Source organism: Thrips palmi, unplaced genomic scaffold (genome assembly GCF_012932325.1).
Source record: "Thrips palmi isolate BJ-2018 unplaced genomic scaffold, TpBJ-2018v1 HiC_scaffold_17, whole genome shotgun sequence".
Lineage (NCBI taxonomy): Eukaryota > Metazoa > Arthropoda > Insecta > Thysanoptera > Thripidae > Thrips > Thrips palmi.
Window position 1 is genome coordinate 5,236,050 of NW_023144626.1, and position 23,173 is coordinate 5,259,222.

General features: G+C 65.0%; 1 protein-coding gene across 2 annotated transcripts in view; it reads right to left on the reverse strand.

Moving 5' to 3' along the window:
- Positions 1-23,173, reverse strand: part of LOC117643809 (calcium uniporter protein, mitochondrial) — a 57,179-nt gene that overhangs the window by 2,693 nt on the left and 31,313 nt on the right. For both annotated transcript variants that reach the window (XM_034382911.1, XM_034382912.1), the window contains 4 exons: positions 20,878-21,010; positions 834-1,004; positions 334-599; positions 55-258 (listed from right to left, as the gene is read on the reverse strand). In XM_034382911.1, the coding sequence (XP_034238802.1) occupies positions 55-258; positions 334-599; positions 834-1,004; positions 20,878-21,010 (774 nt within the window). The remainder of the gene's footprint in view (positions 1-54; positions 259-333; positions 600-833; positions 1,005-20,877; positions 21,011-23,173) is intronic.

Consider the following 23,173-nt stretch of genomic DNA (forward strand, 5'->3'; position numbering starts at 1 on the left):
AATGATGGTGGCTCCCCTCCGGACTTCGATAACTTCGCCAAAGAGAACTCTTACCTGACCCGTTACAAGCGAATACGCATAGAAGCCCATGGCAGTGAAGTAAGTTACAAAATAAGTAACGGGTTCCATGATATCCCAGCTGTACTCCCACCAAGTCAGCCTTCCGAGCACACCGAATTGCACTCCCATGAGGAAGAGGAGGAAGAAGGTTTTCATCACCACCCAGGTTTCGGCTTGAGTAGAGATCTCGCGAGCAATCTGTACCTCAGAGAAACAGAGACTTTAGTACACTTAATCCAAATAAGTAAAACGTGAGACAGGACCGCCACCCACCTCCTCCATGGGCGCCAGCTCGGTCTTGGTCTCCTCGAGGCGGGCCAGGAGCTCGCGCTCCATGAGCAGCTGGTGCTCCTGCACGTTGAGCGACTCGTAGAGCCGCATGACCAGCAGCCGCACGTCGGACATCTGCTGCGCCGTCTCCTGGGACAGCCGCGCCACGCTGGGCACCCGCACCGTGTACTCCATGTCGTTGATCTGCAGCTTGAAGTTGTCCTGCAGCAGGGACTCGATCGAGTTGGCCGAGCCCACCCGCACGCCGGCTGAACACACAGAGTCCGCGTTAGAAACTTTTCATTTTCTTTGTCACTGCTTGCCGGACTCGAACCGAACGAGTGACCCCACCAATGGATTCCTCGTTCGGAGAGCTCTACCCATTGGCGGGGTCACACGTTCGGTTCGAGTCCCATTTAGCGACTCTGGAGCTCAAAACGCGTCTAGAGTTTTGTCCGCCTCCACCGGTCTTCTGGCCCACTGTGCGACGCATCGTGCCTCACCCATGGTCCTGATGGTGACGCGGTCGATGCCGCGGTCCTCGTGCTTCAGCATGTGGATGAGGTCGCCGACGACGTGCGAGACGGGGCGCAGCCTGAAGGAGCAGGCCTCCCTGCGCGAGGGCAGCTCCACCACCAGCTCGGGCAGGCCGCCGCGGTACTCGACGCACACGTCTGCAACAAAGATACCGCCAATGTCAAGCCTGGTCGCTCCGTCTCTCTCGCACTCATGGGACGTCCCGTAAAGGTGTGAGGGGGACAGCGACGAAAACGACTCTCGGATTCAGACTACAGGGAGGGCCCGCGCGGAGCCGTCATTGTTTGGCGTGGTAGGGTTCACCCCCAGCGCCACGCGCCACGCTCCACCAAGCAGCCGCCAAAAAGCTCTGGCGCGCACTCACGACCGGCGGACGCACGGACAGGTGCACGGCAGTGCACGGCCACCCTGACCCTCACCTCCTTTTGCCGGCGGGCCGCAACGTCCGGTCAGGGATATTCGGCATTCGGTCCAGCCAGGCCGAGCCAGGCCGAGCCAGGCCGAGCCAGGCCCATCCTGGGGCGGAGGCGCGGTGCTCTCGCCGCTCCGTCTCTCTCGCGCCCCCGCGGCACGCACACGGCACGCCCCACGAGTGCGAGAGAGACAGAGCAGCCGGTTCAGAAACAGGCTGGCTGGACCCAAGGCCCTGGCGGCTGGCGGCACTAAAACGGACAAACCCCGCCAGGCCGGTATCGCCCTGCCGGTAACGAAGATCCCTCATTACGCCTCCACTACACCGTCAAGCGCCCAACCAAACCGCGGCTGCACGCTACACTGCAAGCGGCTAACGGACACGCACGACACGCAGGGACACGTGTCGCCTCGTGCTTCGCCTCGTGCTTCGCCTCGTGCTTCGCCACCGCGACGACAGTGCGGCAGTATACGACGGTGAGGCGGTGCCGGGCGGTGCCGCTTCTTTAATGTCGTGTCGCACTTGTCCGCGGCCCCGCCATGGCCCTGCGGTACCCTGGTCGAGCAACGGGAAGGGTGGAGCAGCGGAGCAGCAGCGGCAGAAAAGTACGCTAGGTCCAGACACGCCAACGGGCCAACGGGTCGGCCTACATCAGGGCCGACCCCCGGCCACCGACAAATTCACCGCACCGGACCACAAGTTTAATTTTTCACAGGACAACCCTTTCGCCACTCAGTTGGCCGGCGGGTGCGGAGTTGTTCGGTGGGTTTGGAGTTGGTCAGTTGGTCGGAGTGGGCCAGCCCGGCGGCTCGGGGGTCATCGGCCTTCATCAAGTAGTTGACAAGCGGATCAATCGTCGGCGTCCTCACGGGCCGGGCGGCCTGGCGCGGTGGCGCCGCTGCGGGCGGCAGGGCCGGGCGGGGCCTGGAGGGCCCCAGGGGCCAAGCCAGCCAGGGCAGCCAGGGCAGCCAGGGCAGCCAGGGCCCACCCGGCCACGCCGCGCCACCGTCCGTTCCACATGGAGGCGGTTTTAGGTGAAGAAACCGACATGGATCCTGGGCTGGAGCGGCTGGAGCGGCTGGAGAAGCCTCGCTGCAGGCACCCCGCCAGTGCAGGGCTGCGCGTTGCTCAGAGAGGAGTGTGCCTGTGCGCGGGCCTGTGCGCGGGACGCGAGTGTGTGTGTGTGTTTGTGTGTGCATGCGGCCGCCACCATAGGGGGCAGCCAGAGCTCTCGGTACGGCAATGCCGGCGTGGGTCGCAACAGCGACGTGCTCCGGGCCATCGACGCCCTGTGGCTGGAGGCGGCGGCCGCCGAGGCGCGCGGCCTGTCCCAGCCGGGCCCGCCGCCATGGGGCTCGAGCTCGTCGCCGTGGGGCACGCACCGGGGCGTCCCGGGGCCAACGCCGCCGCCGTCGGCAACCCCCTGGGGAGGCCCCTGGAGCGCCTCGTGGGACGAGCTGGAGGCCGACTGGGGCCGCATGGGGTTGGGATCTATGAGGTGAGTCACAAGCACTCTTCGGCTGATGCTAAAAACGAAACACACAAGAGCGACTTCTCGAGGCGAGACTCTTGATTCCGTGTTCGCCGAAGTGCCGTCGGCAGTGACGCGCGGGGCAGGGCACTCTAATCGGATTCACACTTTCCCACAACTAGATAGGGCACGGCACGCGCGGCAACGGGGCGCCAGTCGTTCTGCCTCCCTCGCGCTCACGGCGCGTCCCGTGGGTGTGCGAGAGAGACAGAGGCGTCACTCGCACCAAGTCAAGCGGCGTGAGCATCATGTAGGCCGACGGCGTGCAAGCGAGCGCGTCCTCGCATGGATCGCCACGCCACGCCACGCCGCCTCGCCCACCGAGCGTTGCGCCGCTTTCAGGGCAGTGAGAGCGAAAGAAGGCAGAGGCCGCGCCGAGCCACGGCCATAGCGCACGGCCACCGCACGGCCACCGCACGGTGGGGGTCGCAAAACGGCCTCGGCCTCGCCGGGCCTCGCCGACCACCGGTCATACATCACACTTACAGCCAACGCCTTAAAAAAAAAAAAACAACAACAAACCACACCACACGATGTTCATTATTTTTTCACAAGAGCATTTTCCCGTTTAAACGATTCATCAAAGATAAAGCGAGTCCTCGCGGTCAGAGTCCTAGTGAGCGCGACATTCCCAGAACAAGCTTTTGGCCACCCGTCACGCCGCGAGCCTCACTACACTAACAAAAACACGTGGGGAAAGCGTTTAATTTAATGCTTAAAAGTGCAGAAATTGTAAAAAAATGCGCCAAATTTCATGCTTATTAAAAATAAACGGCAGCAATCTAATGGCGGACGCGACACCTTTCGGCCTTCCCCCTCCAGCTAATTTGCATAGGCGGCGCCATTATTCGCGCGTACCCACCCCTCCGGTATTGACCGAGTTTCGCAAAACAACTCGTTCTTTTTTTTAATGCTCGCAGAGGAGAGGGCGGAGGGGGAGGGGGGCGTGTGTGGAGCAGTGCAGCATCTAGCGCAGCCTGGCCAGCCGACCAGAACAAGCCGGGCCACGCCGAGCCAGTCGGTACGCACATCTCGTATTCCCATCTTACATTTGAATTCACTTTCATCACACACACATACATACACACACACACACGTCCACACATACGTACACACACACACGCGCGCGTGGAGGCGCCATGGCTTGACACGGTGGCGCCACCTCCGCGCCGCAGGGCGCCGGGCTGCCGAGCGATTCGGAAGAGTCCGTCGCTTCGTCGCTCTGTCTCTCTCGCACTCGTGGCGCTCTCGGTAAGGGTGCGAGAGAGACAGAGCGACAAACCGGTCTTCTAAATCGCTGGGCTGGGCTGGTCGCCATGACGACGAGCTAGACAAGACAGCGAGCTCTGTGCCGGCAGGCCTTCAGCCTGCCAGGCCCGGGATAGGCAACCCCACGACAGCGGTGCGCGGCGGTCCGGCGCGGCGGCCTACCTCGCAGGCTGCCCATTACCATTAACACTAAGGGCCAGACCACAACCGGCCGCGCTCGCTGGCCTGACTGGGAGGCTGGACCGCAATGGATCGTATGCCATTCCGGGCCCGGCAACTACCCCGACCACGCTGGCTGTGTTGACGGTGTTGACGGGAAGCCTGTCAACACGTCCGCCCCCTGGTCCAGCCGGTCCAGCCCGCCCGGCGGGCCTAGGCGGGCCGGGGGGGTGGTGTTTGCGCTGGTTGCCGCGCTGGACAACACGGACCCCAAGACCGCGCTCCGTCTCTCTCTCGCACTCTTGGGGCGTCCCGCACAGGTGCGAGGGAGACAGAGCGACAGAAACGACTCTCGGAATCAGTCTGCACTGCCGGCTCGACTCCTGTCTCACTTAGCGCTCCTAATTTCCCTCCGTCTCGGCCGCCTTGGCGTGACGGCAGCGTGACGTCTCCGTGACACGGCGTGACGCGGCGTGACGAGCACCGCTAAGGCGATACTGTTTGTCACGTCAGCCGCTGCTGCCGCTGCTCTCTCCCCGCCCGTCTAGCATGACACACGCGCGGCGCGGCGGCCATTCGTTCGGATTCAAATCCCATCCCGCGGCACGCCACGCCACGCCACGCCGCGCCACGCCACGCCCACACCCACACGCGGCTTTCAAGTTTTCTCCCGCGCACTCGCCACCGCGGCCACTCCGCGCAGCGCGCCGCGGCGTCTCCCTCGACGGCCGGGGCTCCGCGGGGGAGAGCCGCGTAGCCGCGTAGCCGCGACCAGAGCGAGTGTTTAGCTTTGCGTGCGTTATTGCGGTTGCATGCGTGGCCACGCCCTGCCGTGCGTGTGTGTGTTAGAGAGCGAGTGTAATCCGCGCGTTGCACACACCACACACCTTCCTCGATAGCGCGGGCGTCGCCCGGTTCCACTGAGGTTCCGCTCGACCGCCGGGCCAACGTCCAGCAGGCTCTGTCTCTCTCGCGCTAGACAGGACTCGAGGCGAAAGTGTGACCCCACCAATGGATTCCTCGTTCGGAGAGCAATCCATTGGTGGGGTCACACGTTCGGTTCGAGTCCTGCTTAGCGACTCTGGAGCCCAAAACGCGTCCGAGATTTTGTCCGCCTCCGCCGGTCTCCTGGCGAATCCACAGTGCCTCGGCCTGCCTGGGGCAGGGTCGACATGAGCCCCATCCCGATTGAGCCCGGATGACCTGAGCCCCGGCCAGAGCCCCGTTTGAGCCCGACTTGAGCCCCGACTCGAGCCCCGACTGAGCCCCTATGGCCAGAGCCCCGACCTGAGCCCGGTTCGAGCCCCGACCTGAGCCCCGTTTGAGCCCCACTTGAGCCCCACGCCAAAAAACTTCCATTTTTGAACTTTTTTAGTGAAGATATTGCAACTTTTTGGCGCGGGGCTCAAATGGGGCTCAAACGGGGCTTAGGTTGGGGCTCAAAACGGGCTCAGGTCGGGGCTCTGGCCATCGGGGCTCAGTCGGGGCTCAAGTCGGGGCTCGAGTCGGGCTCGGCCGGGGCTCTGCCGGGGCTCAAGTCATCGGGGCTCAATCGGGACGGGGCTCATGTCGACCCTGCCCTGCCTGGGCTGCCTTGGCTGCCCCTGGCAGTCAGGCAGCCCAACACGCAGCCCCGCGCCGCGCGCTGCATTACCGCCGCCGCGGGGGGCGGCAAGGCGAGGCAGGGCAGGGCAGGGCAGGGAACCCCAAAACGAGGACGCCCCGCGGAGGCAGCCGACGGGGGAGCCTCGTCCGTGCATAAGAAAAATGGGAAACTTCTCGTCTTACTTTTCTGGATCAGGAGGCTCCAAAGCACTCAAACCAGATCTAATTAATGCTCCTCCCCAGGCCCTAAGCCCCGAGCTGACAGGGACTGCCGGTCGGAGCAGGCGGTCGCAGCTGACCACACCCCCCGCCCCCGGGACCCCGCACCTCCACGTCGAAGTCGCAGCTTGGCCAGCAGACTGATTCCGAAAGTCGTTTCCGTCGCTGTCCCTCTCACACTCATGGGGCGTTCTTTGTGGGTGCGAGAGAGACGGAGCGATGAGATCGACGCTGGGAATGAGTCTGCAGGCTCCGCGCTGCGCGGCCATGGCGCCATGGCTCATCGCCGCCAGGAAAGTTGGCCGTCCAGCCTGCCGCGCCCTGGAGGCCCTGGAGGCCCTGGAGGCCCTGGTGGCCGTGGTGTCTCGGGGGTAATGGTGCAAGTTGACGGACGAGGCGGCCTTTTCAAGGCCTTGCAGTGCACCATCTGGGCCACTGCGGCGCACTGCGGCGCCGGGCGGTGCGAACGCCGGCCGCAGCGCGCCGGAATCCTTCATTAGGAGGGGTCGCTCTGTCTCCCTCGCACCCCCCAAGAGTACTAGAGAGACAGAGCGACGAAAGCGACTCTCGGAATCAGGGTGCAGGTACGCGCTGGTCCCGGCGAAGAAGACCGCGGCCTTGGCGTGGCAATGGACCGCGGCGCGGCGACCACCAGACCGAAGCTCCCCGGAGTCGGCGCCGTGCTGGACCCCTCCGCGCCACACCCCTCTCCGCCACTGGGATCCCCTCCGCCGCGCCCCGCCCCGCCGCACCCCGCCGGCCCGCCAAATTGGGGCGAACGGGTGGCCAGGGCCTAGCCAGGGCCTGGCCACCTCGCCGGCCTCGGTGCACGCCGCGCCGCTCTGCATTCGCGATGAGCAGGCTGATTCCGAGAGTCGTTTCCGTCGCTGTCTCTCTCGCACCTACGCGGGACGCCCCATGACTGCGAGAGAGACAGAGCGACGAAAGCGACTCTCGGAATGAGTCTGCTGCCGCCGCTCCCCCGGGCCGGCTTAAAAACGGGGACAAGTCCGCGGCACTTCTCATCCACGCCGCCAATTCCGCCTCCCCCCGCAGAGCGAACAAATCGCGCTCAAAGAGTGTGTCATGCACCGACGGGGCGCTCGCTGCATTCCCTCTCCTGTTCGCGGCGCAATGTTGATCAGCGTGATGACGGGGCGGGGGCGGGGCTCACGGAGGGGAGCGAGCAAAGCGTTCCGATGGAAGTGAAATTCGCGTCGCACTGCTGTGCCGACTGTGTGCCGACAAACCGAGGTCGAGCTGCGGTGGGCCGCCCCGCCCCGCCCCGCCCCGCCCCGTCAAGGGTTCCGCCCCGGGTTGTGGCTGCTCGGCGCTCAATGAACGGCTTTGCCATGGCTTTGCCCGCCGCGTCACGAGTTCGGAACTTGACTAAACAGTCTGCCGGCGCCGCCACTGCAACCACTGGCACCGTCTCGCTTCCCCTGACTAAGTGCTCGTCTGGGCTGCACAACACGGACCGGCCCCCAACTTGTGCAGTGCAAAATCAAAACCATCGGCTTTGGATTCGGCGGGGAGGGGCGGGCCTGCACTGGGCGCCAAACGCCGCGACGAGTCCAAAGTGGAACTTCGTTTCGGCCAGAGAGTGGACTCTGGAGAAGCGACGCCAACTTGAGCGGCCCTCTCTCTCTCTCGCACTCATGAAAACTCGGACGAAAACGACTCTCGGAATCAGTGTGCAGGGTAGGCAGGCAGCGCCAAGGGGTGGTGTTGCTGAATAAGGAGAGTCGGCATGTGCACCGAAAAGAGAGAATTTCGCCTCGGTATGAAAGCGAAAAGGAGAGGATAAAAGCACACACGCGACGCGCGCGTTACATCAAAGCGCGGCCTGCCAGGCCTGCCAGGAGAAAAAGCGTTTCGGAAACGTCCCTGCCCTGCCTCGGACGGCGGGCTGCCTCGCTCGTTGACGCTCTGGTGGCCATTATGACTCCAGACGGGAAAAATAGAAGACGGGCCGACGTCCGCGGACGCGGCGCCCTTGGGACGGACGGACGGCCGGTACAGTGCAGAGCAGTCCGTCTAATGCCATCATCCAGAAGACCCTCATCTGCCTACAATGGCCACCTGCGCGCCAGGCGCCGCCGCGCCGTGCCGAGCCGTGGCCCGGCAGAGGCATGTGGAGCACACTCCACGTCGCCGTCGACATGGTCGCGCACGTCGTCCCAGAGGCCACGTGCCACTGCTGCTCTGCCGGTCCGAAGGGCCGGCCGGGCCGGCCGAGCGGCAACGTACTGTGTCCCGCACAGTGGGCCAGAAGACCGGTGGAGGCGGACAAAACTCTAGACGCGTTTTGAGCTTCAAAGTCACCAAATGGATCTCGAACCGAACGTGTGACCCCACCAATGGATTCCTCGTTCGGAGAGCGGTGGGGTCACACGTTCGGTTCGAGCCGTATTTCTGGAGCTCAAAACGCGTGTAGAGTTTCGTCCGCCTCCACCGGCCTTCCAGCCCACTGTGGGCAGGCTGGCTGGGCCACTCGGGAAACGCGGTACTATACACGCCAAAAGACAACCCAGCAGAAAGCAAATTGTTTTTGGCAGTGCTCACACTCCACGGTGGCATTCGGTGTCCGCGACCAACGGCAACAATGGCGCCCTTCTCGACAAGCACTCTGTCGCCTTTCAGCCTCCGGGCCGCAAACCGCACTCCTCGGGGGCAGCCCGCCCGGCGGGGCAGGCGAGCCTGTTAGCGCAGGGCCGCCACCTGTCGGCACCAGCAGCTCACACAGTGTGGCAGTGTCACAGGGCGCGCAACTAGTTACGCCCGGCGGACAGTCAAGCAGTGCACCTGCGCGACGGCGACACTGCGCCGCGCTGTTTGGCGGCACGCAGGGATACACACTGCCCCCCCTTTTTTCCAACCTGACCGGAAGTGGCTCACGCACCGGAAGTCGGGCGGCGCGGCGCGCGGTGCCCAGCGTGCATGCAAACGCCGCAGTGGCCGCGGAGGCCGCGGTGACGCACCCTAACGGGCCGCCGCCGTCCTCGCCGCGGCACTGCAAGGACGGCCAGGGCGCCACGACGGCGTGGTGCATGACGGCGCCCAGGACGTACAGTGGGCCAGAAGACCGGTGGAGGCGGACAAACTTCTAGACGCGTTTTGAGCTCCAAAGTAGCTAAATAGGAGTCGAACCGAACGTTTGACCCCACCTTTGGATTGCTCTCCGAACGAGGAATCCATTGGTGGGGTCACACGTTCGGTTCGAGTCCCATTAAGCGACGCTGGAGCTTAAAACGCGTCCACCGGCCTTCTGGCCCACTGTGGGACGTCGCCGACGGCGCGCTGCAGCAGGCCGGGCCTTCCGGGTGGCGCGTCGCGCACCGCGACGGGCGGCGAGACGAACACGCGTCGTAAAGAAGGGGGCCAAATTGCACATTAAGGCAAGGTCAGCCAAGAGCAGACGTGGCAGACGGCACGCGCTAAACGTGTCGTTGGCAGGGTGATGCAAAAGCCGCGCTCTCTGTCTCTCTCGCACCGCGGCGGGCCACCCCGGGGGTGCGAGAGAGACAGAGAGAGGCGCGCTAACGCGGATGACGAACCGCGACCCGCCCCAATTAACGAGGCCCTCGCGAAGCATCGCGAAGCAGGACTCATTATTGGCAGTAAAGGCTGCAGGGAGCAAAGGCCTGCCGCGCCGCCGCGTCTCTCTCGATGAAACCCTCCCGGTCGCCGCCGGCCGCGCCTGCACCGCGTCCGAGACCGCGTCCGAGACCGCGTCCTCCGTCATGCACTCCGTGTTCTCGGCGCTCGGCAGCGCGGCGTGCCGTGCCCGGCCTGCCCGCCATGCCGCGATACGCATCGAATCGGGCCGCGGCGATGCCAGCCGATTTCAGCGCGCCGCTCTGCCATCCACATACATAAAAGTGAACAGGAAAAAAAGGGACGGCCGTGCAATCGCGTGTGGCTCTTCCTTTATTTTCAATCTTTTTTCCCCCCTCGCCATCCTTTCATCTTCAATATCGCACGGCCGCTGGCGCCAATCAGAAACATCTAGCGGGAGAAGCGAGAGTTCCGGTCCAAGGACCTGGCAGGTGCTGGCAGGTTGTTTCGCCCTCCTTTCCGATGGCCTCGTCTCCCTCCGCGTTGCGACAGAAACGCGCGCCTCGCTTGTCAGTGGCGCTGCATTTTCCCGAAAACTGAGACGGGAAGCAGGCGCAGGCAGCAGCAAGCGGTGGCGAAAATTTCCGGCACTTGTTTGTGTGCCTGCGCGGCCGACGGCGGGCCTTCGCCGGCGAGCCAGCCGAGTCGCGTCGCGCGGTCACACGCTTGGCACAGCATGCACCGCCTCGCAATGTTCGCGCGCCCGGCCGGCCCGGCGGCGATGCACGGCGTGGGAGGGGAGGGGGGGAGGGGAGGGGGCGTCCAAAAGAGCAGGGGGGCGTGCGGGGGGCCATGCGTGTCGTCGGTCCAGGCAGCGCCAGGCAGCGCCGCGTAGCCCCGCGTAGCCATCGGCCACCAGTCCCGCGACGCCCGACCGGCCGCACCGTCGCCCTACGCCGCCGCACCGCGACCCGACGCGAGGCCGCGACGCCGGCCGCGACCCACCGCGACCGCGCCGACGAGCCAGTGCACGCGGTAGTGTGACAGTGAGGTGCAGCACCGCAGCACGCGTCCTGGTTAGTGTCAAAGTTCGACGCGCAGGTCATCGCCCACATGGGCCATCAGCCGAGCCACTGCCGAAAGTAGTTTCTTCGTCGCTGTCTCTCTCGCACCTACACGAAACGCCCCATGGGTGCGACAGAGAGCGACGAAACGGACTCAGTGTGCTGGGCGACCTGCACACCCAGTCTCGTTGAGATCGGCCGAATCGCTCTCTCTCACTCTCGTTGAGGTAACCGTCCTCGTGACGCACGCTGCCGCCGGTCTGTCCCGCGCCTTACGTGACTCCAGTGACGTCCCGTGACCGTCACGACATGGCAGTCGCGTGCCCCAGACGATGGGAAAGGAAAAGGCCAATGAGGAAGCGCTTGGCGGCATCATCGGTGGCATTGGTTCGCGTCGCCCCGGCGTCGCCCCGGCGTCGTCGCCCGAGGGTTGGGTTGCCGAACTGGGGTAAACAAGTCGGCCACGCCAAAGCGTCCCGGAGGCGGGCGGCACGGCACGGCGCGGCGGGGAGGCATGTAAGCTCCGAGTCGACATCGCACAGCAAACTCGGCCTGGTAATCTCTCCGGATCCTTCTGGTAAGCCGAATTACTGGCAACCGCCACCGAAAGCCGCGAGGTTTAACTACTCCCAGCGCAGCCTCTTATCCGCCATCTTCACGCGCACGCGCACCCACGCCGGTGGCGCGGGTTCGAGTCCCGGCCGCGGCGAGAGCTTTTCGTCCGTCTTCGTTTGGCGTTGGCGCCGTTGGCGGCAGCGGCTGGCTTTTAGTGCCGCGAGCAATGGGAAGTCACGGGGCGGACCGTGGACCGGGAAGGGCGAGCGTGCACGGCGCGGCGCGGTGTTCGCGGACGTGTGACTCTGGCCGGCAAGGCCCACGCCGTGCCGCGCCGGTCCGCTTGGCTGGCTCGCGTCGGCCTTGGAGGACGCGGGCGCGCGGCCGCCTTGCCTGAGTCCGACTCCGGGCGAGCCGGCGAGCCTCCGCCACGCCACTGCCCCATAAAGCTGGTCGAGCAGAGCCAGATGCACTCCTCCGCGCACATTCGGGCTAATTAGGTTGAAATAAAAGCGAGCGCGCCCCGCCGGGACTCGAACCCGCGCCCCGCGCGCGTCATCGCGAAAAGAGCCGCGCGGCACGCGACCCGCGTCGTCGCGGTGGTGATGGCCGACAGAGGGACGCGATGGAGGGCGGAAAACGGGGAAAAACGAAAAGCGGAACGGCGAGGCCAAACAGCGGGGCGTTGTTGGCGCTGTTGTTGAAGCCCCACTCTAAATGTGGTTCCGGCATGATGGAAGCTGGGGAAGCTGGCGAAGCTGGGGGAGAGGGTGGCCGCCAGACTAACATGATAAGCCTCTGGGGGTGGCGGGTGGCGCGGCGCGCTGCCGCGTGGCAGTGGCGACGCAGGCGCCAGCCTGCGCCAGCCCAGACGGCACACTGGCAAAAAGTCGCCACGAAAAGGCCAAACAGACACGCAAAAAACTTTGCACAATATTTTATTTGCGCGCCCCTTCCCTCCTGTTGCTGCTGCGTCCTGGAAGGGCACTCGAAAGCGGAGACCCCGCTCGCCACCGACAGTCCGATACTCTTCAACTTTTCGGCCGCTCCGGGCAGATTAGTTTAAACGGGCACAAACTCTGGACAAGTTTTGAGGCTCCAGCACTGGGACTCGAATCGGGCCCAATGGCTTGCCCTTCGAACGAGGGAGTCGATAGTGGCGTCATGTGACCCATTCGAGTCCTATTTAAGGACCTGAGCGACCCGATAACGTGTCCGCCTGGACTGCTCCGCTGGCACTGCTGGCTCTGCTGGCCCACTGTGCGCTGGTGCGTCCTACACCGCAAGCCCCGCGAAACACAAAGTACGCCGGAACCGATTTTATCGGAGGCCAGCTGGTGCTGGTGCGGGGCCATCCGAACCCGGCGATGCCCGTCGCTCCGTCTCTCTCGCACCGCCACGGGACGCCCCGTGAGAGCGACGGAGACAGCGTCGACAACTCTTCGGAACACAGTACAGGCGTTGCCGCGTACCCCGTACGCGGCACGCGGCAGAGGGCCCGGCACGCCACAGCAAACCATAGCGTCATGTTAATGTGGGCAGCGGACTGACAGCCCGCACCTACACTGCTTGGGCTTTGCGCTTGGCGCTTCAAGCTTCGCAATGAACGCGTCCAATAACGACGCAGGACGCGTGGGCCGCGCCGCCACGCCCGCCGCCTTGCTCAAGATGACGCACTTCTTCTTCAGCTCGTTGAACCGCCCTCGCCACACAGCACACTGCAGTGCTTTCGCCGCGGCCTGTCTCTCTCGCACCTCTACGGCGCGCACCACGAGTGCGACAGAGACAGACGCTCGGAATCAGTCTGTCGCCGGCAATTTCGCGTAGGCGCGACCTCGCCACGTTCATAATCTTCATTCCGTTCGAGATTGGCAGGCTGACGTCCAGGAGGACAGTCCGACTCCCGGGGCTTTGGGGACCGGCTAAACCAAGCCGGCCAGGCTGATGCCGTGCCGTCTCTCTCGCACTCGTGGGCCGTCGCGTCAGGGTGCGAGAGAGACAGAGCGACGAGACACCAGACAATCCAGTAATTGGTGCGACGGACAATGGCTTGTCGCCGACTCTCATTTCACTGGCTGGTAAGTCCCAGCAGACTGTCCCAGCTCTGTCTCTCTCGCACTCACGGGGCGTCCCGTACGGGTGCGACAGAGACGGAGCGACAGAATGAGGCGACAGTCGGGCCCAGGCCAGCCCAGGCCAGGGGACGCCTTTAGTGCCCGTAGTTTCCCAGCGACCCAATGGAAGGCAGAACGGCGTGCCAGTGGTGCGGCCGCCGTCGAGATAGACTGGCAAAACTCCGGGGAGGCGGAGTGAGGCCGCCCTGGCCGCCCTGGCCGCCCCGGGCAGGGCACGTCTGTGCCCCAAAGCCGGCAGGACGGCCAGGACCCTCCTGCAGGCTCATTCCGCACCGTCGCTCTGTCTCTCTCGCACCCTCGCGGGGCGCCCCGCCAGCGCGACGGAGGCAGAGCAACCAAAGTTTGGAATCCGCCACAGTAGCAGCGAGATAATGAGGGATAACCGCGAGCGAAACGCGAAACGCGACAAACCGCCGCCTTGCCGCGCCTCGCTGCGCTGCGGCCGCCATCTGCATGACAAAAGCCCGAAAGGGAGAAAACACTCGCCTCGATGCCGACACCCCGGAGGACGCCAGTACAAAGAGAAACACAATAAAGTTAGGGGGAAGCTGTTAGCGAATACGACGAAATGAAATGTTTCATATTTTCGGCGCCAGCATTCCACTCGAGCGCCTGGAAGGCCTGGGAGCTGCCGTAGGAAGGGCCAGAAAAGTCGGAATCCATTAGGGGCGCACAGGCCTCCTGTGTAATGAGGAGATTCCAGGGAGAATCCCAACTCCAACTCGCCCCCCCCCTTCCCCCTCTCTTACCCCCGGGCCATGTCTACCCCCGAAAAGTACAACGCGCGAACGCGAACCCCGCCGGAAAATATCGAGCGAAGCGGAGGAAATCAGCGCCGCATAGCGATGTTATTTGTCGGTCTTCTCGTCTTTTTTGCCGCCGACGGGACGGGGCACAGTGGGCCAGACGAAATGGAGAGGGGCCCGGTCAGCCGTGTCCCTGCTATTAGTCCGTGTCGATGAACCCATGCGGCATGGAGGCACGGCAGGGCTGGCAGGGCCAGTGTACGTACGTATGGCCGCGCAGCGCGGTGCCGCCGGAAGTCCCACGCGCAGCGCCGAAGGCACACACACACACACACACACACACACACACACACACACGCGGCCCATAGCACACGCTCGTGTCGCACACGGAATACTCAAGGGGCATCTTCTCCCCTGCCACGCGCCACACGGCCACGGCACCGCACCGTGGCTCGTCGGCCCTTTTTTCCAAGAGAACCCTCCATCAAATTTCTATCCCTATCCAATCTCCTTGGGGCCGCGCGCCGCACCAACCAGCAGGAAAAGGGAAGAGGCTTTACCCCTTCTTTTCGCTGAGCAGACAAAATTAGGGAGCAAAATCCGTCGCGGAACGGATCACCCACTTTTTGTGGGCTAGCGCGCACAGTTAAGACGCGGAAAGACGAAGATTTAATCTCGACATTAAATTATGTCTTCTCCGGCGACACGCTGAGGGCCAGTAGCGACAACCGTGGCGGGGCGAGGCGGTGCTAATTCGCTCAAGCGGCACAGACGGCGACGTTTAATTTCCAATAGTGCTCAAATTATTGCGAGGCGGGGCGGCGGCGACGTGCCACCAAGTCAGTATATTAGCCAAAGTGCGGCGGCAGCAGTCCAGTACGTCATCGGCGGGGCGGGGCGGGGAGGGAAGGTACTATCGATCACCAGCCGCGCGAAGGGCCCAGTGCTCCCGATGGCAAAACCAACAAGCAGGAGCGAGCCCCGCCAATCAGGCCGGAGACTGCGTGCCACTGCGTGCCACTGCGTGCGGACCGCGGGGCAGTGGCGGCAGTGCGGACGCTGCCCGGTGACTCATGCATAAACAGCTTGTCCGCGTGGAGGCGCGCGCGGCCGAGCGTGGCAGCGTGGCCGCGGAGCCAGCGGGTACCCAACTGCGCGCTACCGACACACACGCGCGGACAATGCCGGCGATGGTCTTGGCGTCGCACAGGTTCACACGTGTGACGCAAGAGGACCGCGTCGACGGCCGCCTCGACGGACAGCGGACCCATACAGGCGGCGGCGCGGTGACGCGGCGACCCGTGAAATGGCGACGCGGCGACGCCGTCGGTCGCGACTTTTGGGAAACCGACTGCCCAACATCCGGCAGGAAAAGGCACGCCGTCTGCCGCGTAAAAATGTAGCGTCTCTGCCGCCAAGAAACTGCAGTGGCCGCGAGTGTGGTGGTCGTAGACGGCGCCGCGCGCGCCGCGTATGCGCGTCGGTGGCGCCACACCAGAAAAGTCATTTCCGTGGCGACACTTCTCCGACGCTGGCTGGGGGAAAGGCGAAAAGTGCGAGAGCGCCCACTCGGACCATTGTCAACCAGCCCGAACCAGCCTGCCGGCGAAGAATCAGCCCGCATTTGTTTCTTCATGCAGTGTCATGACATGGACGTCCCCGTCGACAGAAAATCCATTTCAATACTGCTCGTGCGAGGACGCTGGTGCCCTGCTCCTCGGAGTGACGACGGCGTGCTGCTGTCGACACGCGCCGCCTCCGCCACGCCGTGCAGCCCGTGATGAACGACCTGCGTGTCCCGTGTTGCAGCCGCCAGTACTCCCCCGCGCCGACCAGCCGCCGCCTGCCCCGCAGCGGCAGCGCGCGCCCCCGCCAGCAGCGCGGCGCCACCGCGTCGGCAGCGTCCTCAGCATCGCCGGCGGCGTCCTCGTCCGAGCCGGCCGCCGCGGCCGCCAACGCGAGCGCGGCCGTCGCCAGCGCCGCCACCCCGCACCCCGCGGCCGGCACGCTGCGCCGCGGCCGCTCCCTGGACGTCATCTGCGAGGAGGTGCTCGGGGAGGCGCCGCTGCTGACCAACCCGGTGCGACGCCGCCGCTCCGAACTCATCCCCAGGGCCAGGCTCATCCCGCGCAGGGCCGCCTCCGAAACCAGGTAAACAGGGCCAGGGCACCGACTTCCGGCCAGCGGGGAGGGAAAGTAACTTTCGGGGAGTGTCTGCCTCCAGTGCAAACCCGGGCCGCGGGAACGACCGCCTTCCCCGCCCCTACAGCGAGAATACGACCCGCGAGGGGGGGGGGGGGGGCAGACGGAACGACTCGGGAACTCGACCCCATTGCTCTCGAATCAAATGTCATTTCGAGACAAATTGCTTGGCCGGGCAGGGCAAGGCACGCCGGGCTGCTCCCAGGTACGGGAGACGGGAGCGACGGGACCCGCCGCCGCCGCTCTCTGTCCAACCAAAGGCAATCACTTTTCTCGTCAGAAAAGGAAAAACAATAAAGATGGGAGCTCTCAATGATCGGACGTCGCGTATAAGCCAGGGCCCGGGAAGGCCGAAATCCAGCAGGCCGGCGGCGGATTGCCGCGGGCCCAGCGAGTGGACTGTACTGGCGGCCGTCCCTTCATCCGTCCCAGAAGTGCGCGGGCAGGGCGGCAGGCCGGGAAACAATCGCATTTACGACGTAAGCAACAACAGGCGGGGCGTCTTCGCCGAGAGTGCGTTGCGCAGATCAGTTAATGAGTCTTTGCCTGTCCGTCTGCCCGTCCGTTCGTCTGTCTGTCCATTCGTCCGAGCAGCACGCTCCCACACACCTACTGGGCGCCTGATGAATGATTGCTCCTCAAAACAACGCGCTCTGACTGTGCAACTTCTCATCCTCAGGGCTGACTCCCGCACGCGGGCGCGCAGCGCGAGTGCCGTCACCGAGGACGCTGCGTTCGCCGCGTCCCCCGCGCCGTCGACGCGGACGTCGGCCAGGACGCCGTCGTTGGCGGTGAGGCGCTGCAGCTCGGTGCGGTCCGAGGAGGGCGGCGCGTGGGGCGCCACCTACTGGAGGCCGTCGTCCAGCTCCGCGACCAGGCGCTCCAACTCGCTGTGCTGTTCGCCCGTCGCCCGGTACGCAGTCGTACCGAGGGAAGGGTCCCGGGTTCGATCCCGGCCAGGCCGCTTCATTTTCCCGCCTTTTCGCAGGACGCCAGAGCGGCCGCCGCGCGCGTCGTCGGCCAGGCGGTCGCACTCGGTGCGCCTGGACAGGCTGGACGCGCCCGATGGGGGGCTCCTCGACGGCCGGCACCGCCTGGGCTCCGCCTGCACCACGCCAGCGCCCCAGAGCCAGCGCTGCTCGCGCTCCAACTCGTACCGCTGCCCCGCGCCCTCGCCCTTCAAGGACCCCGTCGTGGACGAGGGCCAGGACGACGGCGTAGAGAGCTCCAGGGCGGCGGCAGCGGCGGCGGCGACGGCAGTGGCGGCGGCAGCAGCAGTCACCGCGATGACCCGACGGCCGCAGGTGAGAACCAATTCAAACTTGGAGGAAAATGGGGCCATCAGAGAACGTCTGCCACCGTCATCTTCTGCGGTGCAGGTCCTCCGGGTCACCGACTCGGCCACCACCAGCTCCAGCCGGAAGGGCTCCGTGCAGCACCCCGGCCCGGCGAGTCCACCGACGCCCAACACCATGAGTCCACAACTCAGCCCCGTCGACAGTCCACAGGCAAGTCCACAGGAGAATCCACACTTTGGAGTTGCCCCGCGGCCCGGCAGCCCCGCCCTCCCCGCCCTCCCCGCCCTCCCCGCCCCGCCGCCGACCAGCAGCGCACCTTCGTAAGTACAGCGTCAATGCTGGGTTTTAGATCGACTGGGCAACACGGACTTTGTAAAACGCGTTCCGTGCCTCAGGTGTCGCAGTCCTCCGTGACGCTGCGCGGCGTGCCTGCGGGCGTTCCCGTGTACGACGAGTACCTCTGCGCGGACCACCGCTGGGGCCGCCGCCGCCACCGCCGCAACAGCGCGGCCAGCGAGGAGGACCTGTGCGCCAACAGCTGCAGCAGCGGCAGCAGCAGCAGCAGCTACGTCACCTGGACCAAGAGCAGCTTGCAGAGCACGCAGTGGCAGCTGCTGCACAGCGGCGCCGGCGCCGAGGCCCCCGCGCAGCCCGTGTCCAGCTGCATGCTCAAGGGCGACGGCGAGATCCTGGAGGCGCGCGGCGACGCCGAGGGCGAGGGCTGCGTCGCCGTGCTCGCGCCGTGCCCCGCCACGCCCGCCGCCCCCGCCGTCAGCCTGCTGCCCCTGCCCAAGGCCAGCAAGGCCGCCAAGCAGGCCAGGCCCACGCCGAAGCGCGAGCGGCACTTCGACCACCGCAGCGAGTTCGACGGCCTGCTGCAGTACCTCCAGGACTACCGCCACGGCCTGCGCGAGCTGCTCGTCAACAACAACGTCGTCATCATCGAGCCCGTGAGGGCGTCGCAAGCCAAGCGCCACTCCGTCGACGACCGCGAGGGGCTGGACAGGAGGGCGCACAGCGCGCCGGGCGACGACCACCGCGACGAGAAGACTTGCAGGTGGGCTTTCACGCTTGAGAAATTTCGCCGGGTTTGAGTAACTCAATAATAGTTGAGAAGTTCAGTTGACGAGGAAAAGCTCAGCTTCCTTTATCTGCTTCCCCTCCCTTCCAGGATCACGGGCGCCATCATCAAGCCCATGTCGTCCTCCGACTCGGAGGGCGGCCACGTGACCCGCAGCCCGTCCACCAACAACACGCTGCCGCGCTCCCAGAAGCCGCACCAGCCCATCCTGCGGCGCCAGTTCTTCTACCACCCCATCAAGATCAACAAGGAGCTGGTGGACGCGGAGCTGCCCGACCCCGACACGGTAAGCTCACTTCTTGCTTCAGTTTCTCTTTTCCCCCCTGGGAGTACATGGAGTGTTGTCCGCAGGTGCGCAACGCTCGCAAGGTCTTCGAGCGCGCGCCACCGCTGGGCGTGAAGGGCGTGGGGCTGGCCGGGCTGGGCCTGGGGCTGGACAAGCGCTGCTGGACGGACTCGGGCAGCTTGTCGTCCGGCGTGAGCAGCGACCTGTCCTGCTGCGACACCTCGTGCCACACGTCGTGCCACGCGTCCTGCGACACGGACCACATGGCCAGCGGCAGCACCGACAGCCAGCTGGACCAGCGGGAGGCCTTCAGCAGCGGTGACGAGTCCGAGCCGGACCGGGCGGACCACGCGCACCGCGCGCACCAGAAGCAGGTGGGTTGGCTCTTGCTTGCTCTAGTTCGGTGCCCCAGAGTGGGTCAGAAGACCGGTGGAGGCGGCAAAAATTCTAGACGCGTTTTGAGCTCCAGAGTCGTCAAGAATTTTTGCCACCTCCACCAGCCCTGGCCCACTGTGTGGCGATGCAGTGCAAATTGACCAGCCCCTTCTCGTCCTCCAGCCGCCGCCAGCGACCCCGGTGACGCCGGTGCGGGGCGGCGACGGCGAGGCCCAGGGCAACCCCGTGTCCGAGGACGTGCTGCAGAAGATACGCGCGTGCGGCACCACCGTCACGTACTTCGGCGGGGAGGTGATTGCGTGCAGCGGCGCGGGCCCCGTGCGCAGCCCCATGACCATGGCCATCATGGAGGAGATCCGGCGCAGCGCGCGCCCCATCACGCTGGGCCTGGGCGCCTCGCTGGGCATCAAGTTCCGCCTCGTCAAGAGCAACAGCTGCGGCTCGCGCCTCGAGCTGGCGGGGCAGACCGCGGCCGGCGGCCACGGCGGCCGGTGGGTCCGCGCCAACCCCGCCCCCGCCGCCAGCCCCGCCGCCCCCCGCGCGCGGAGAGGCAGCGCCGAGCGCGAGGTGGACGAGACCGTGGTGCGCAACCCCACGCTGCGGCCCGACGACACGAAGCAGCCCGACGACGCCGCCAACAGCGCCGCCAACAGCGCCACCAAGCTGGACTTCCCCGTCCACCACCAGGACGGCGACCTCCGCGACGACGAGCACCTCATCATCGACGACTTCCACATCAGCGCCGCGCAGATCGCCGCCCCGCAAAAGACCGCCCCGACGAACGGCGCCTGCGAGAAGGTTCCCCTCCAGAACGGCGACGCCGAAAAAGCAGCCCTCCAGAACGGCGTCTCGGAAAAAGCCGCCCCTCGCAACGGCGGCGCCGACAAAACCAAAGCCGGCTTCTTGGAAAAAGCGACGCGGCCGAACGGCGCGGCCGAGAAGACCGCCCCGCAGAACGGCGTCGAGGACAAGGAGAACAGGCCGGTGGCGGGCTTCACCACCACCTGGAAGGCGGCCAGCAAGGACGCCAAGCGGACGTCCGTCCAGCTGCCCACGCTGCCGCCGCCGCAGCCGGAGAAGTTCGGCGTGATGGAGTTTGAAGAGTTCCAGTTCATCGACTCGTAGTCACTAATTAATTAGTTAAGCACGTCGGGCATGCCGGCATGATGCCGTGCCCGGCCGGGCCGCCGGTCGGCCGGTGGGGCGTAATTTCCCGAAGCCCGCTCACCACCATGCGCGGGCCGCTTCCGGGGAAATTGCCTTCCAACCGGCCGCCCGCCAGACGTGCGTGTCTGTACATATACTGTCATGATACTGTCCTGCATTCGATGATGCATTTGTTTTGGGGTTCAGCCAAGTCACTAACTACTGGAACGCGCACCACTAGCGCCTTGCTAAAAATGTCGGGGGATCAATGATAAATAATAAAATAGGTTCAAAACGATGATCGCGCCGCTTCCTAGCGTCCCCCTGGAGGCACCTGGAGGCACTCACCCCGCGGCACCGTGCTGGGCTCCACGCGCTTGCCGGCCTCCTCACCGGCCGCCGGGTCGCTCTTCTTGGCCGTGTCCGAGGCCGTGGAGGCCGCGCCGCCGGCCGACGAGCAGTGCCGCAGCGAGACGTGGCTCTGCAACAACAACAAGACCCAAATCAGAAACAACAACAACAAAAACACGACATCGGCGCTCCATCGACGAAAAGCATGGCGGGTTATGGCCGGGTGATTCCCTAGAGTCGACGACTCTCGTCGCTCTGTCTCCCTCGCACCCCTGCGGAACCGTGCGGCCGCGCAGGGCCGCGCAGGGCCGCGCAGGGGCGGGTGCAGGGCGCTGCCTGCGCTGCACGCGTCGTCCGCAGCGTGCTCCCCAAGCGAAAGAGACTGCGACAAGCGTTGGCGCAGTGAGGCAACAGGGCTGCAATCTGGTGGGGAGGACGACGGGGAGGGGGGTTGGGGGTCGCGCTCCGCGGCCGCTGGTGGGAGATTGCCAGAGACGCGGCCCCTGGACCCTTGGCGTCGTCACCCGTGCAATTTTCCAAACCGCTGAACGTGCCCCACAGGCCTTGCAGGCCCTGCAGGCCCTACAGGCGGCCCTCCCGCCCTCCAGAGGCCTGAGGGCGAGAGACGCCGCCGAGGCCGCCACCAAGTCGCCACCCTCGCGGCAACCTTGGAGCGGCGCGATACGTCGAGGCCGTCGAGTATGTGGCCCACGCGCTTCCTGGGGGCAAAGAGCCAAACATCCGGAGGGCGGTTAGGCCAGGCCGTTCAGCGTGCTGATCCGTGCACGCACGCGCACACGCGCACACACACACACACACACACACACACACACACACGCACGCAGCGCTACAAAGATAGCGCGTCAAAGAGCCGACGCACCAAAGCAAGGGTTGCGAAGCGCGGCCCGGCGCTGCTGGCTTCCAGGCTGCAAGACCGTTCGCCTGGAATATTTAACGATTCGTTCGAACCGGCTGTACTACTCAAAGGGAGGCTCCGCGCGGGGCCTTTGCAGTGTGGGGCACGGCACGGCGCGGCAGTCTTAGCAAACTTTCTTCTTTCATCCGGCATCGCCAACGCCAACGCGGCGCAGGGCCAGCGGCACTGGGCCAAACAGCAGCGAAATGTAAGCAAGCCCTCCGCAGGGACGGTTTAAATGGCCCGCCTTCACTCACTGGAAGCTCCATTTCGCTGCCTTAATACGGGGCTCCAGCGGCGGCCGAAAAAAGGCAACAAAAAACAAAACAAAAAAGAAAAAACGCCGGTCCCGATCGCGGCGAGTCATTTTTATTCAGAGTTAATGAAGCGGAGAATGACCGGGGTTAATGGGAAAGAGAAGAAACCGTCAGAAACACAGTGAGCATTGGCGGTCGACTGCAACGGCAGCGTAAAAAAAAACTCGCCGGGGCCGAGGAGATGTAAAAATAAATAAAAAAGAAGTGTATAAATGAAAATCGGGTCCCGCCGGAGCTGCCACGAACTCTCTCCGAGGGAGGAGGGAGGGAAGAGGAGGGGGACCAGAGTCTGGAGGGGACTTTCCAAAGAAAATGATTGCGAGATCCAGCCACTATTCCATGAGCCGGACTTAAAGAGACGGGACGGGGGTGACGATTAGACAGGCGACGAGCGCGAGTCCACCCCCCCCCTCCCCTTCCCCCGCCAGGGAATAAGGATTACCAGCGCCCCATCAACCCTTTTATTCACTGTTCCCGCCGCGTCCGAGGGGCACTCCACCGCCAGCGCCATGAACGGCGCGCGGAGCACGCTCGCCACACGTCGCCGTGCAGCCATGAAGCCATGAACTCGAGCCAGACGCGCCTGTCATGCAGCAGCGGCGCGCCGATAACAAATCGCCGCCTTTTGTCTGCCGGTTTAATAGTCAACCAGTGCACATGCCGCCCGCGCTGGACACCGACTGCGCCCCGGAGTCCATTGTGCGTCGCGACGGGACAGACCGCCCCGCTTTAGTGCGCCGCGCCGGCACCCCGAACCGAGCCAGCCCAGGCCAGGCCCAGGCGCCGACAAGGTACCCGTCGGGCTCCACCCCGGGGGCGTGCGTCTCTACAAGGAGTGCGCCTGTCTCTACAAGGGACGGGAGGGAGGACACCGCTAAGTCGGTATAGGCCGTCCGGAGTAAGCTCGGCCCTGGCACAAAGGGCTTCCAGTGCCACTGCCACGCCACTGCCAGCAAATTCAGCCTTCAGCGGCAAAGCCGCCCTGATCCATCCCGCGCGGATTATAGAGGCCCTTTATAACGCCGCCCTTCAAAAGGGAAATGGGCGGGGCGGGTCGTCA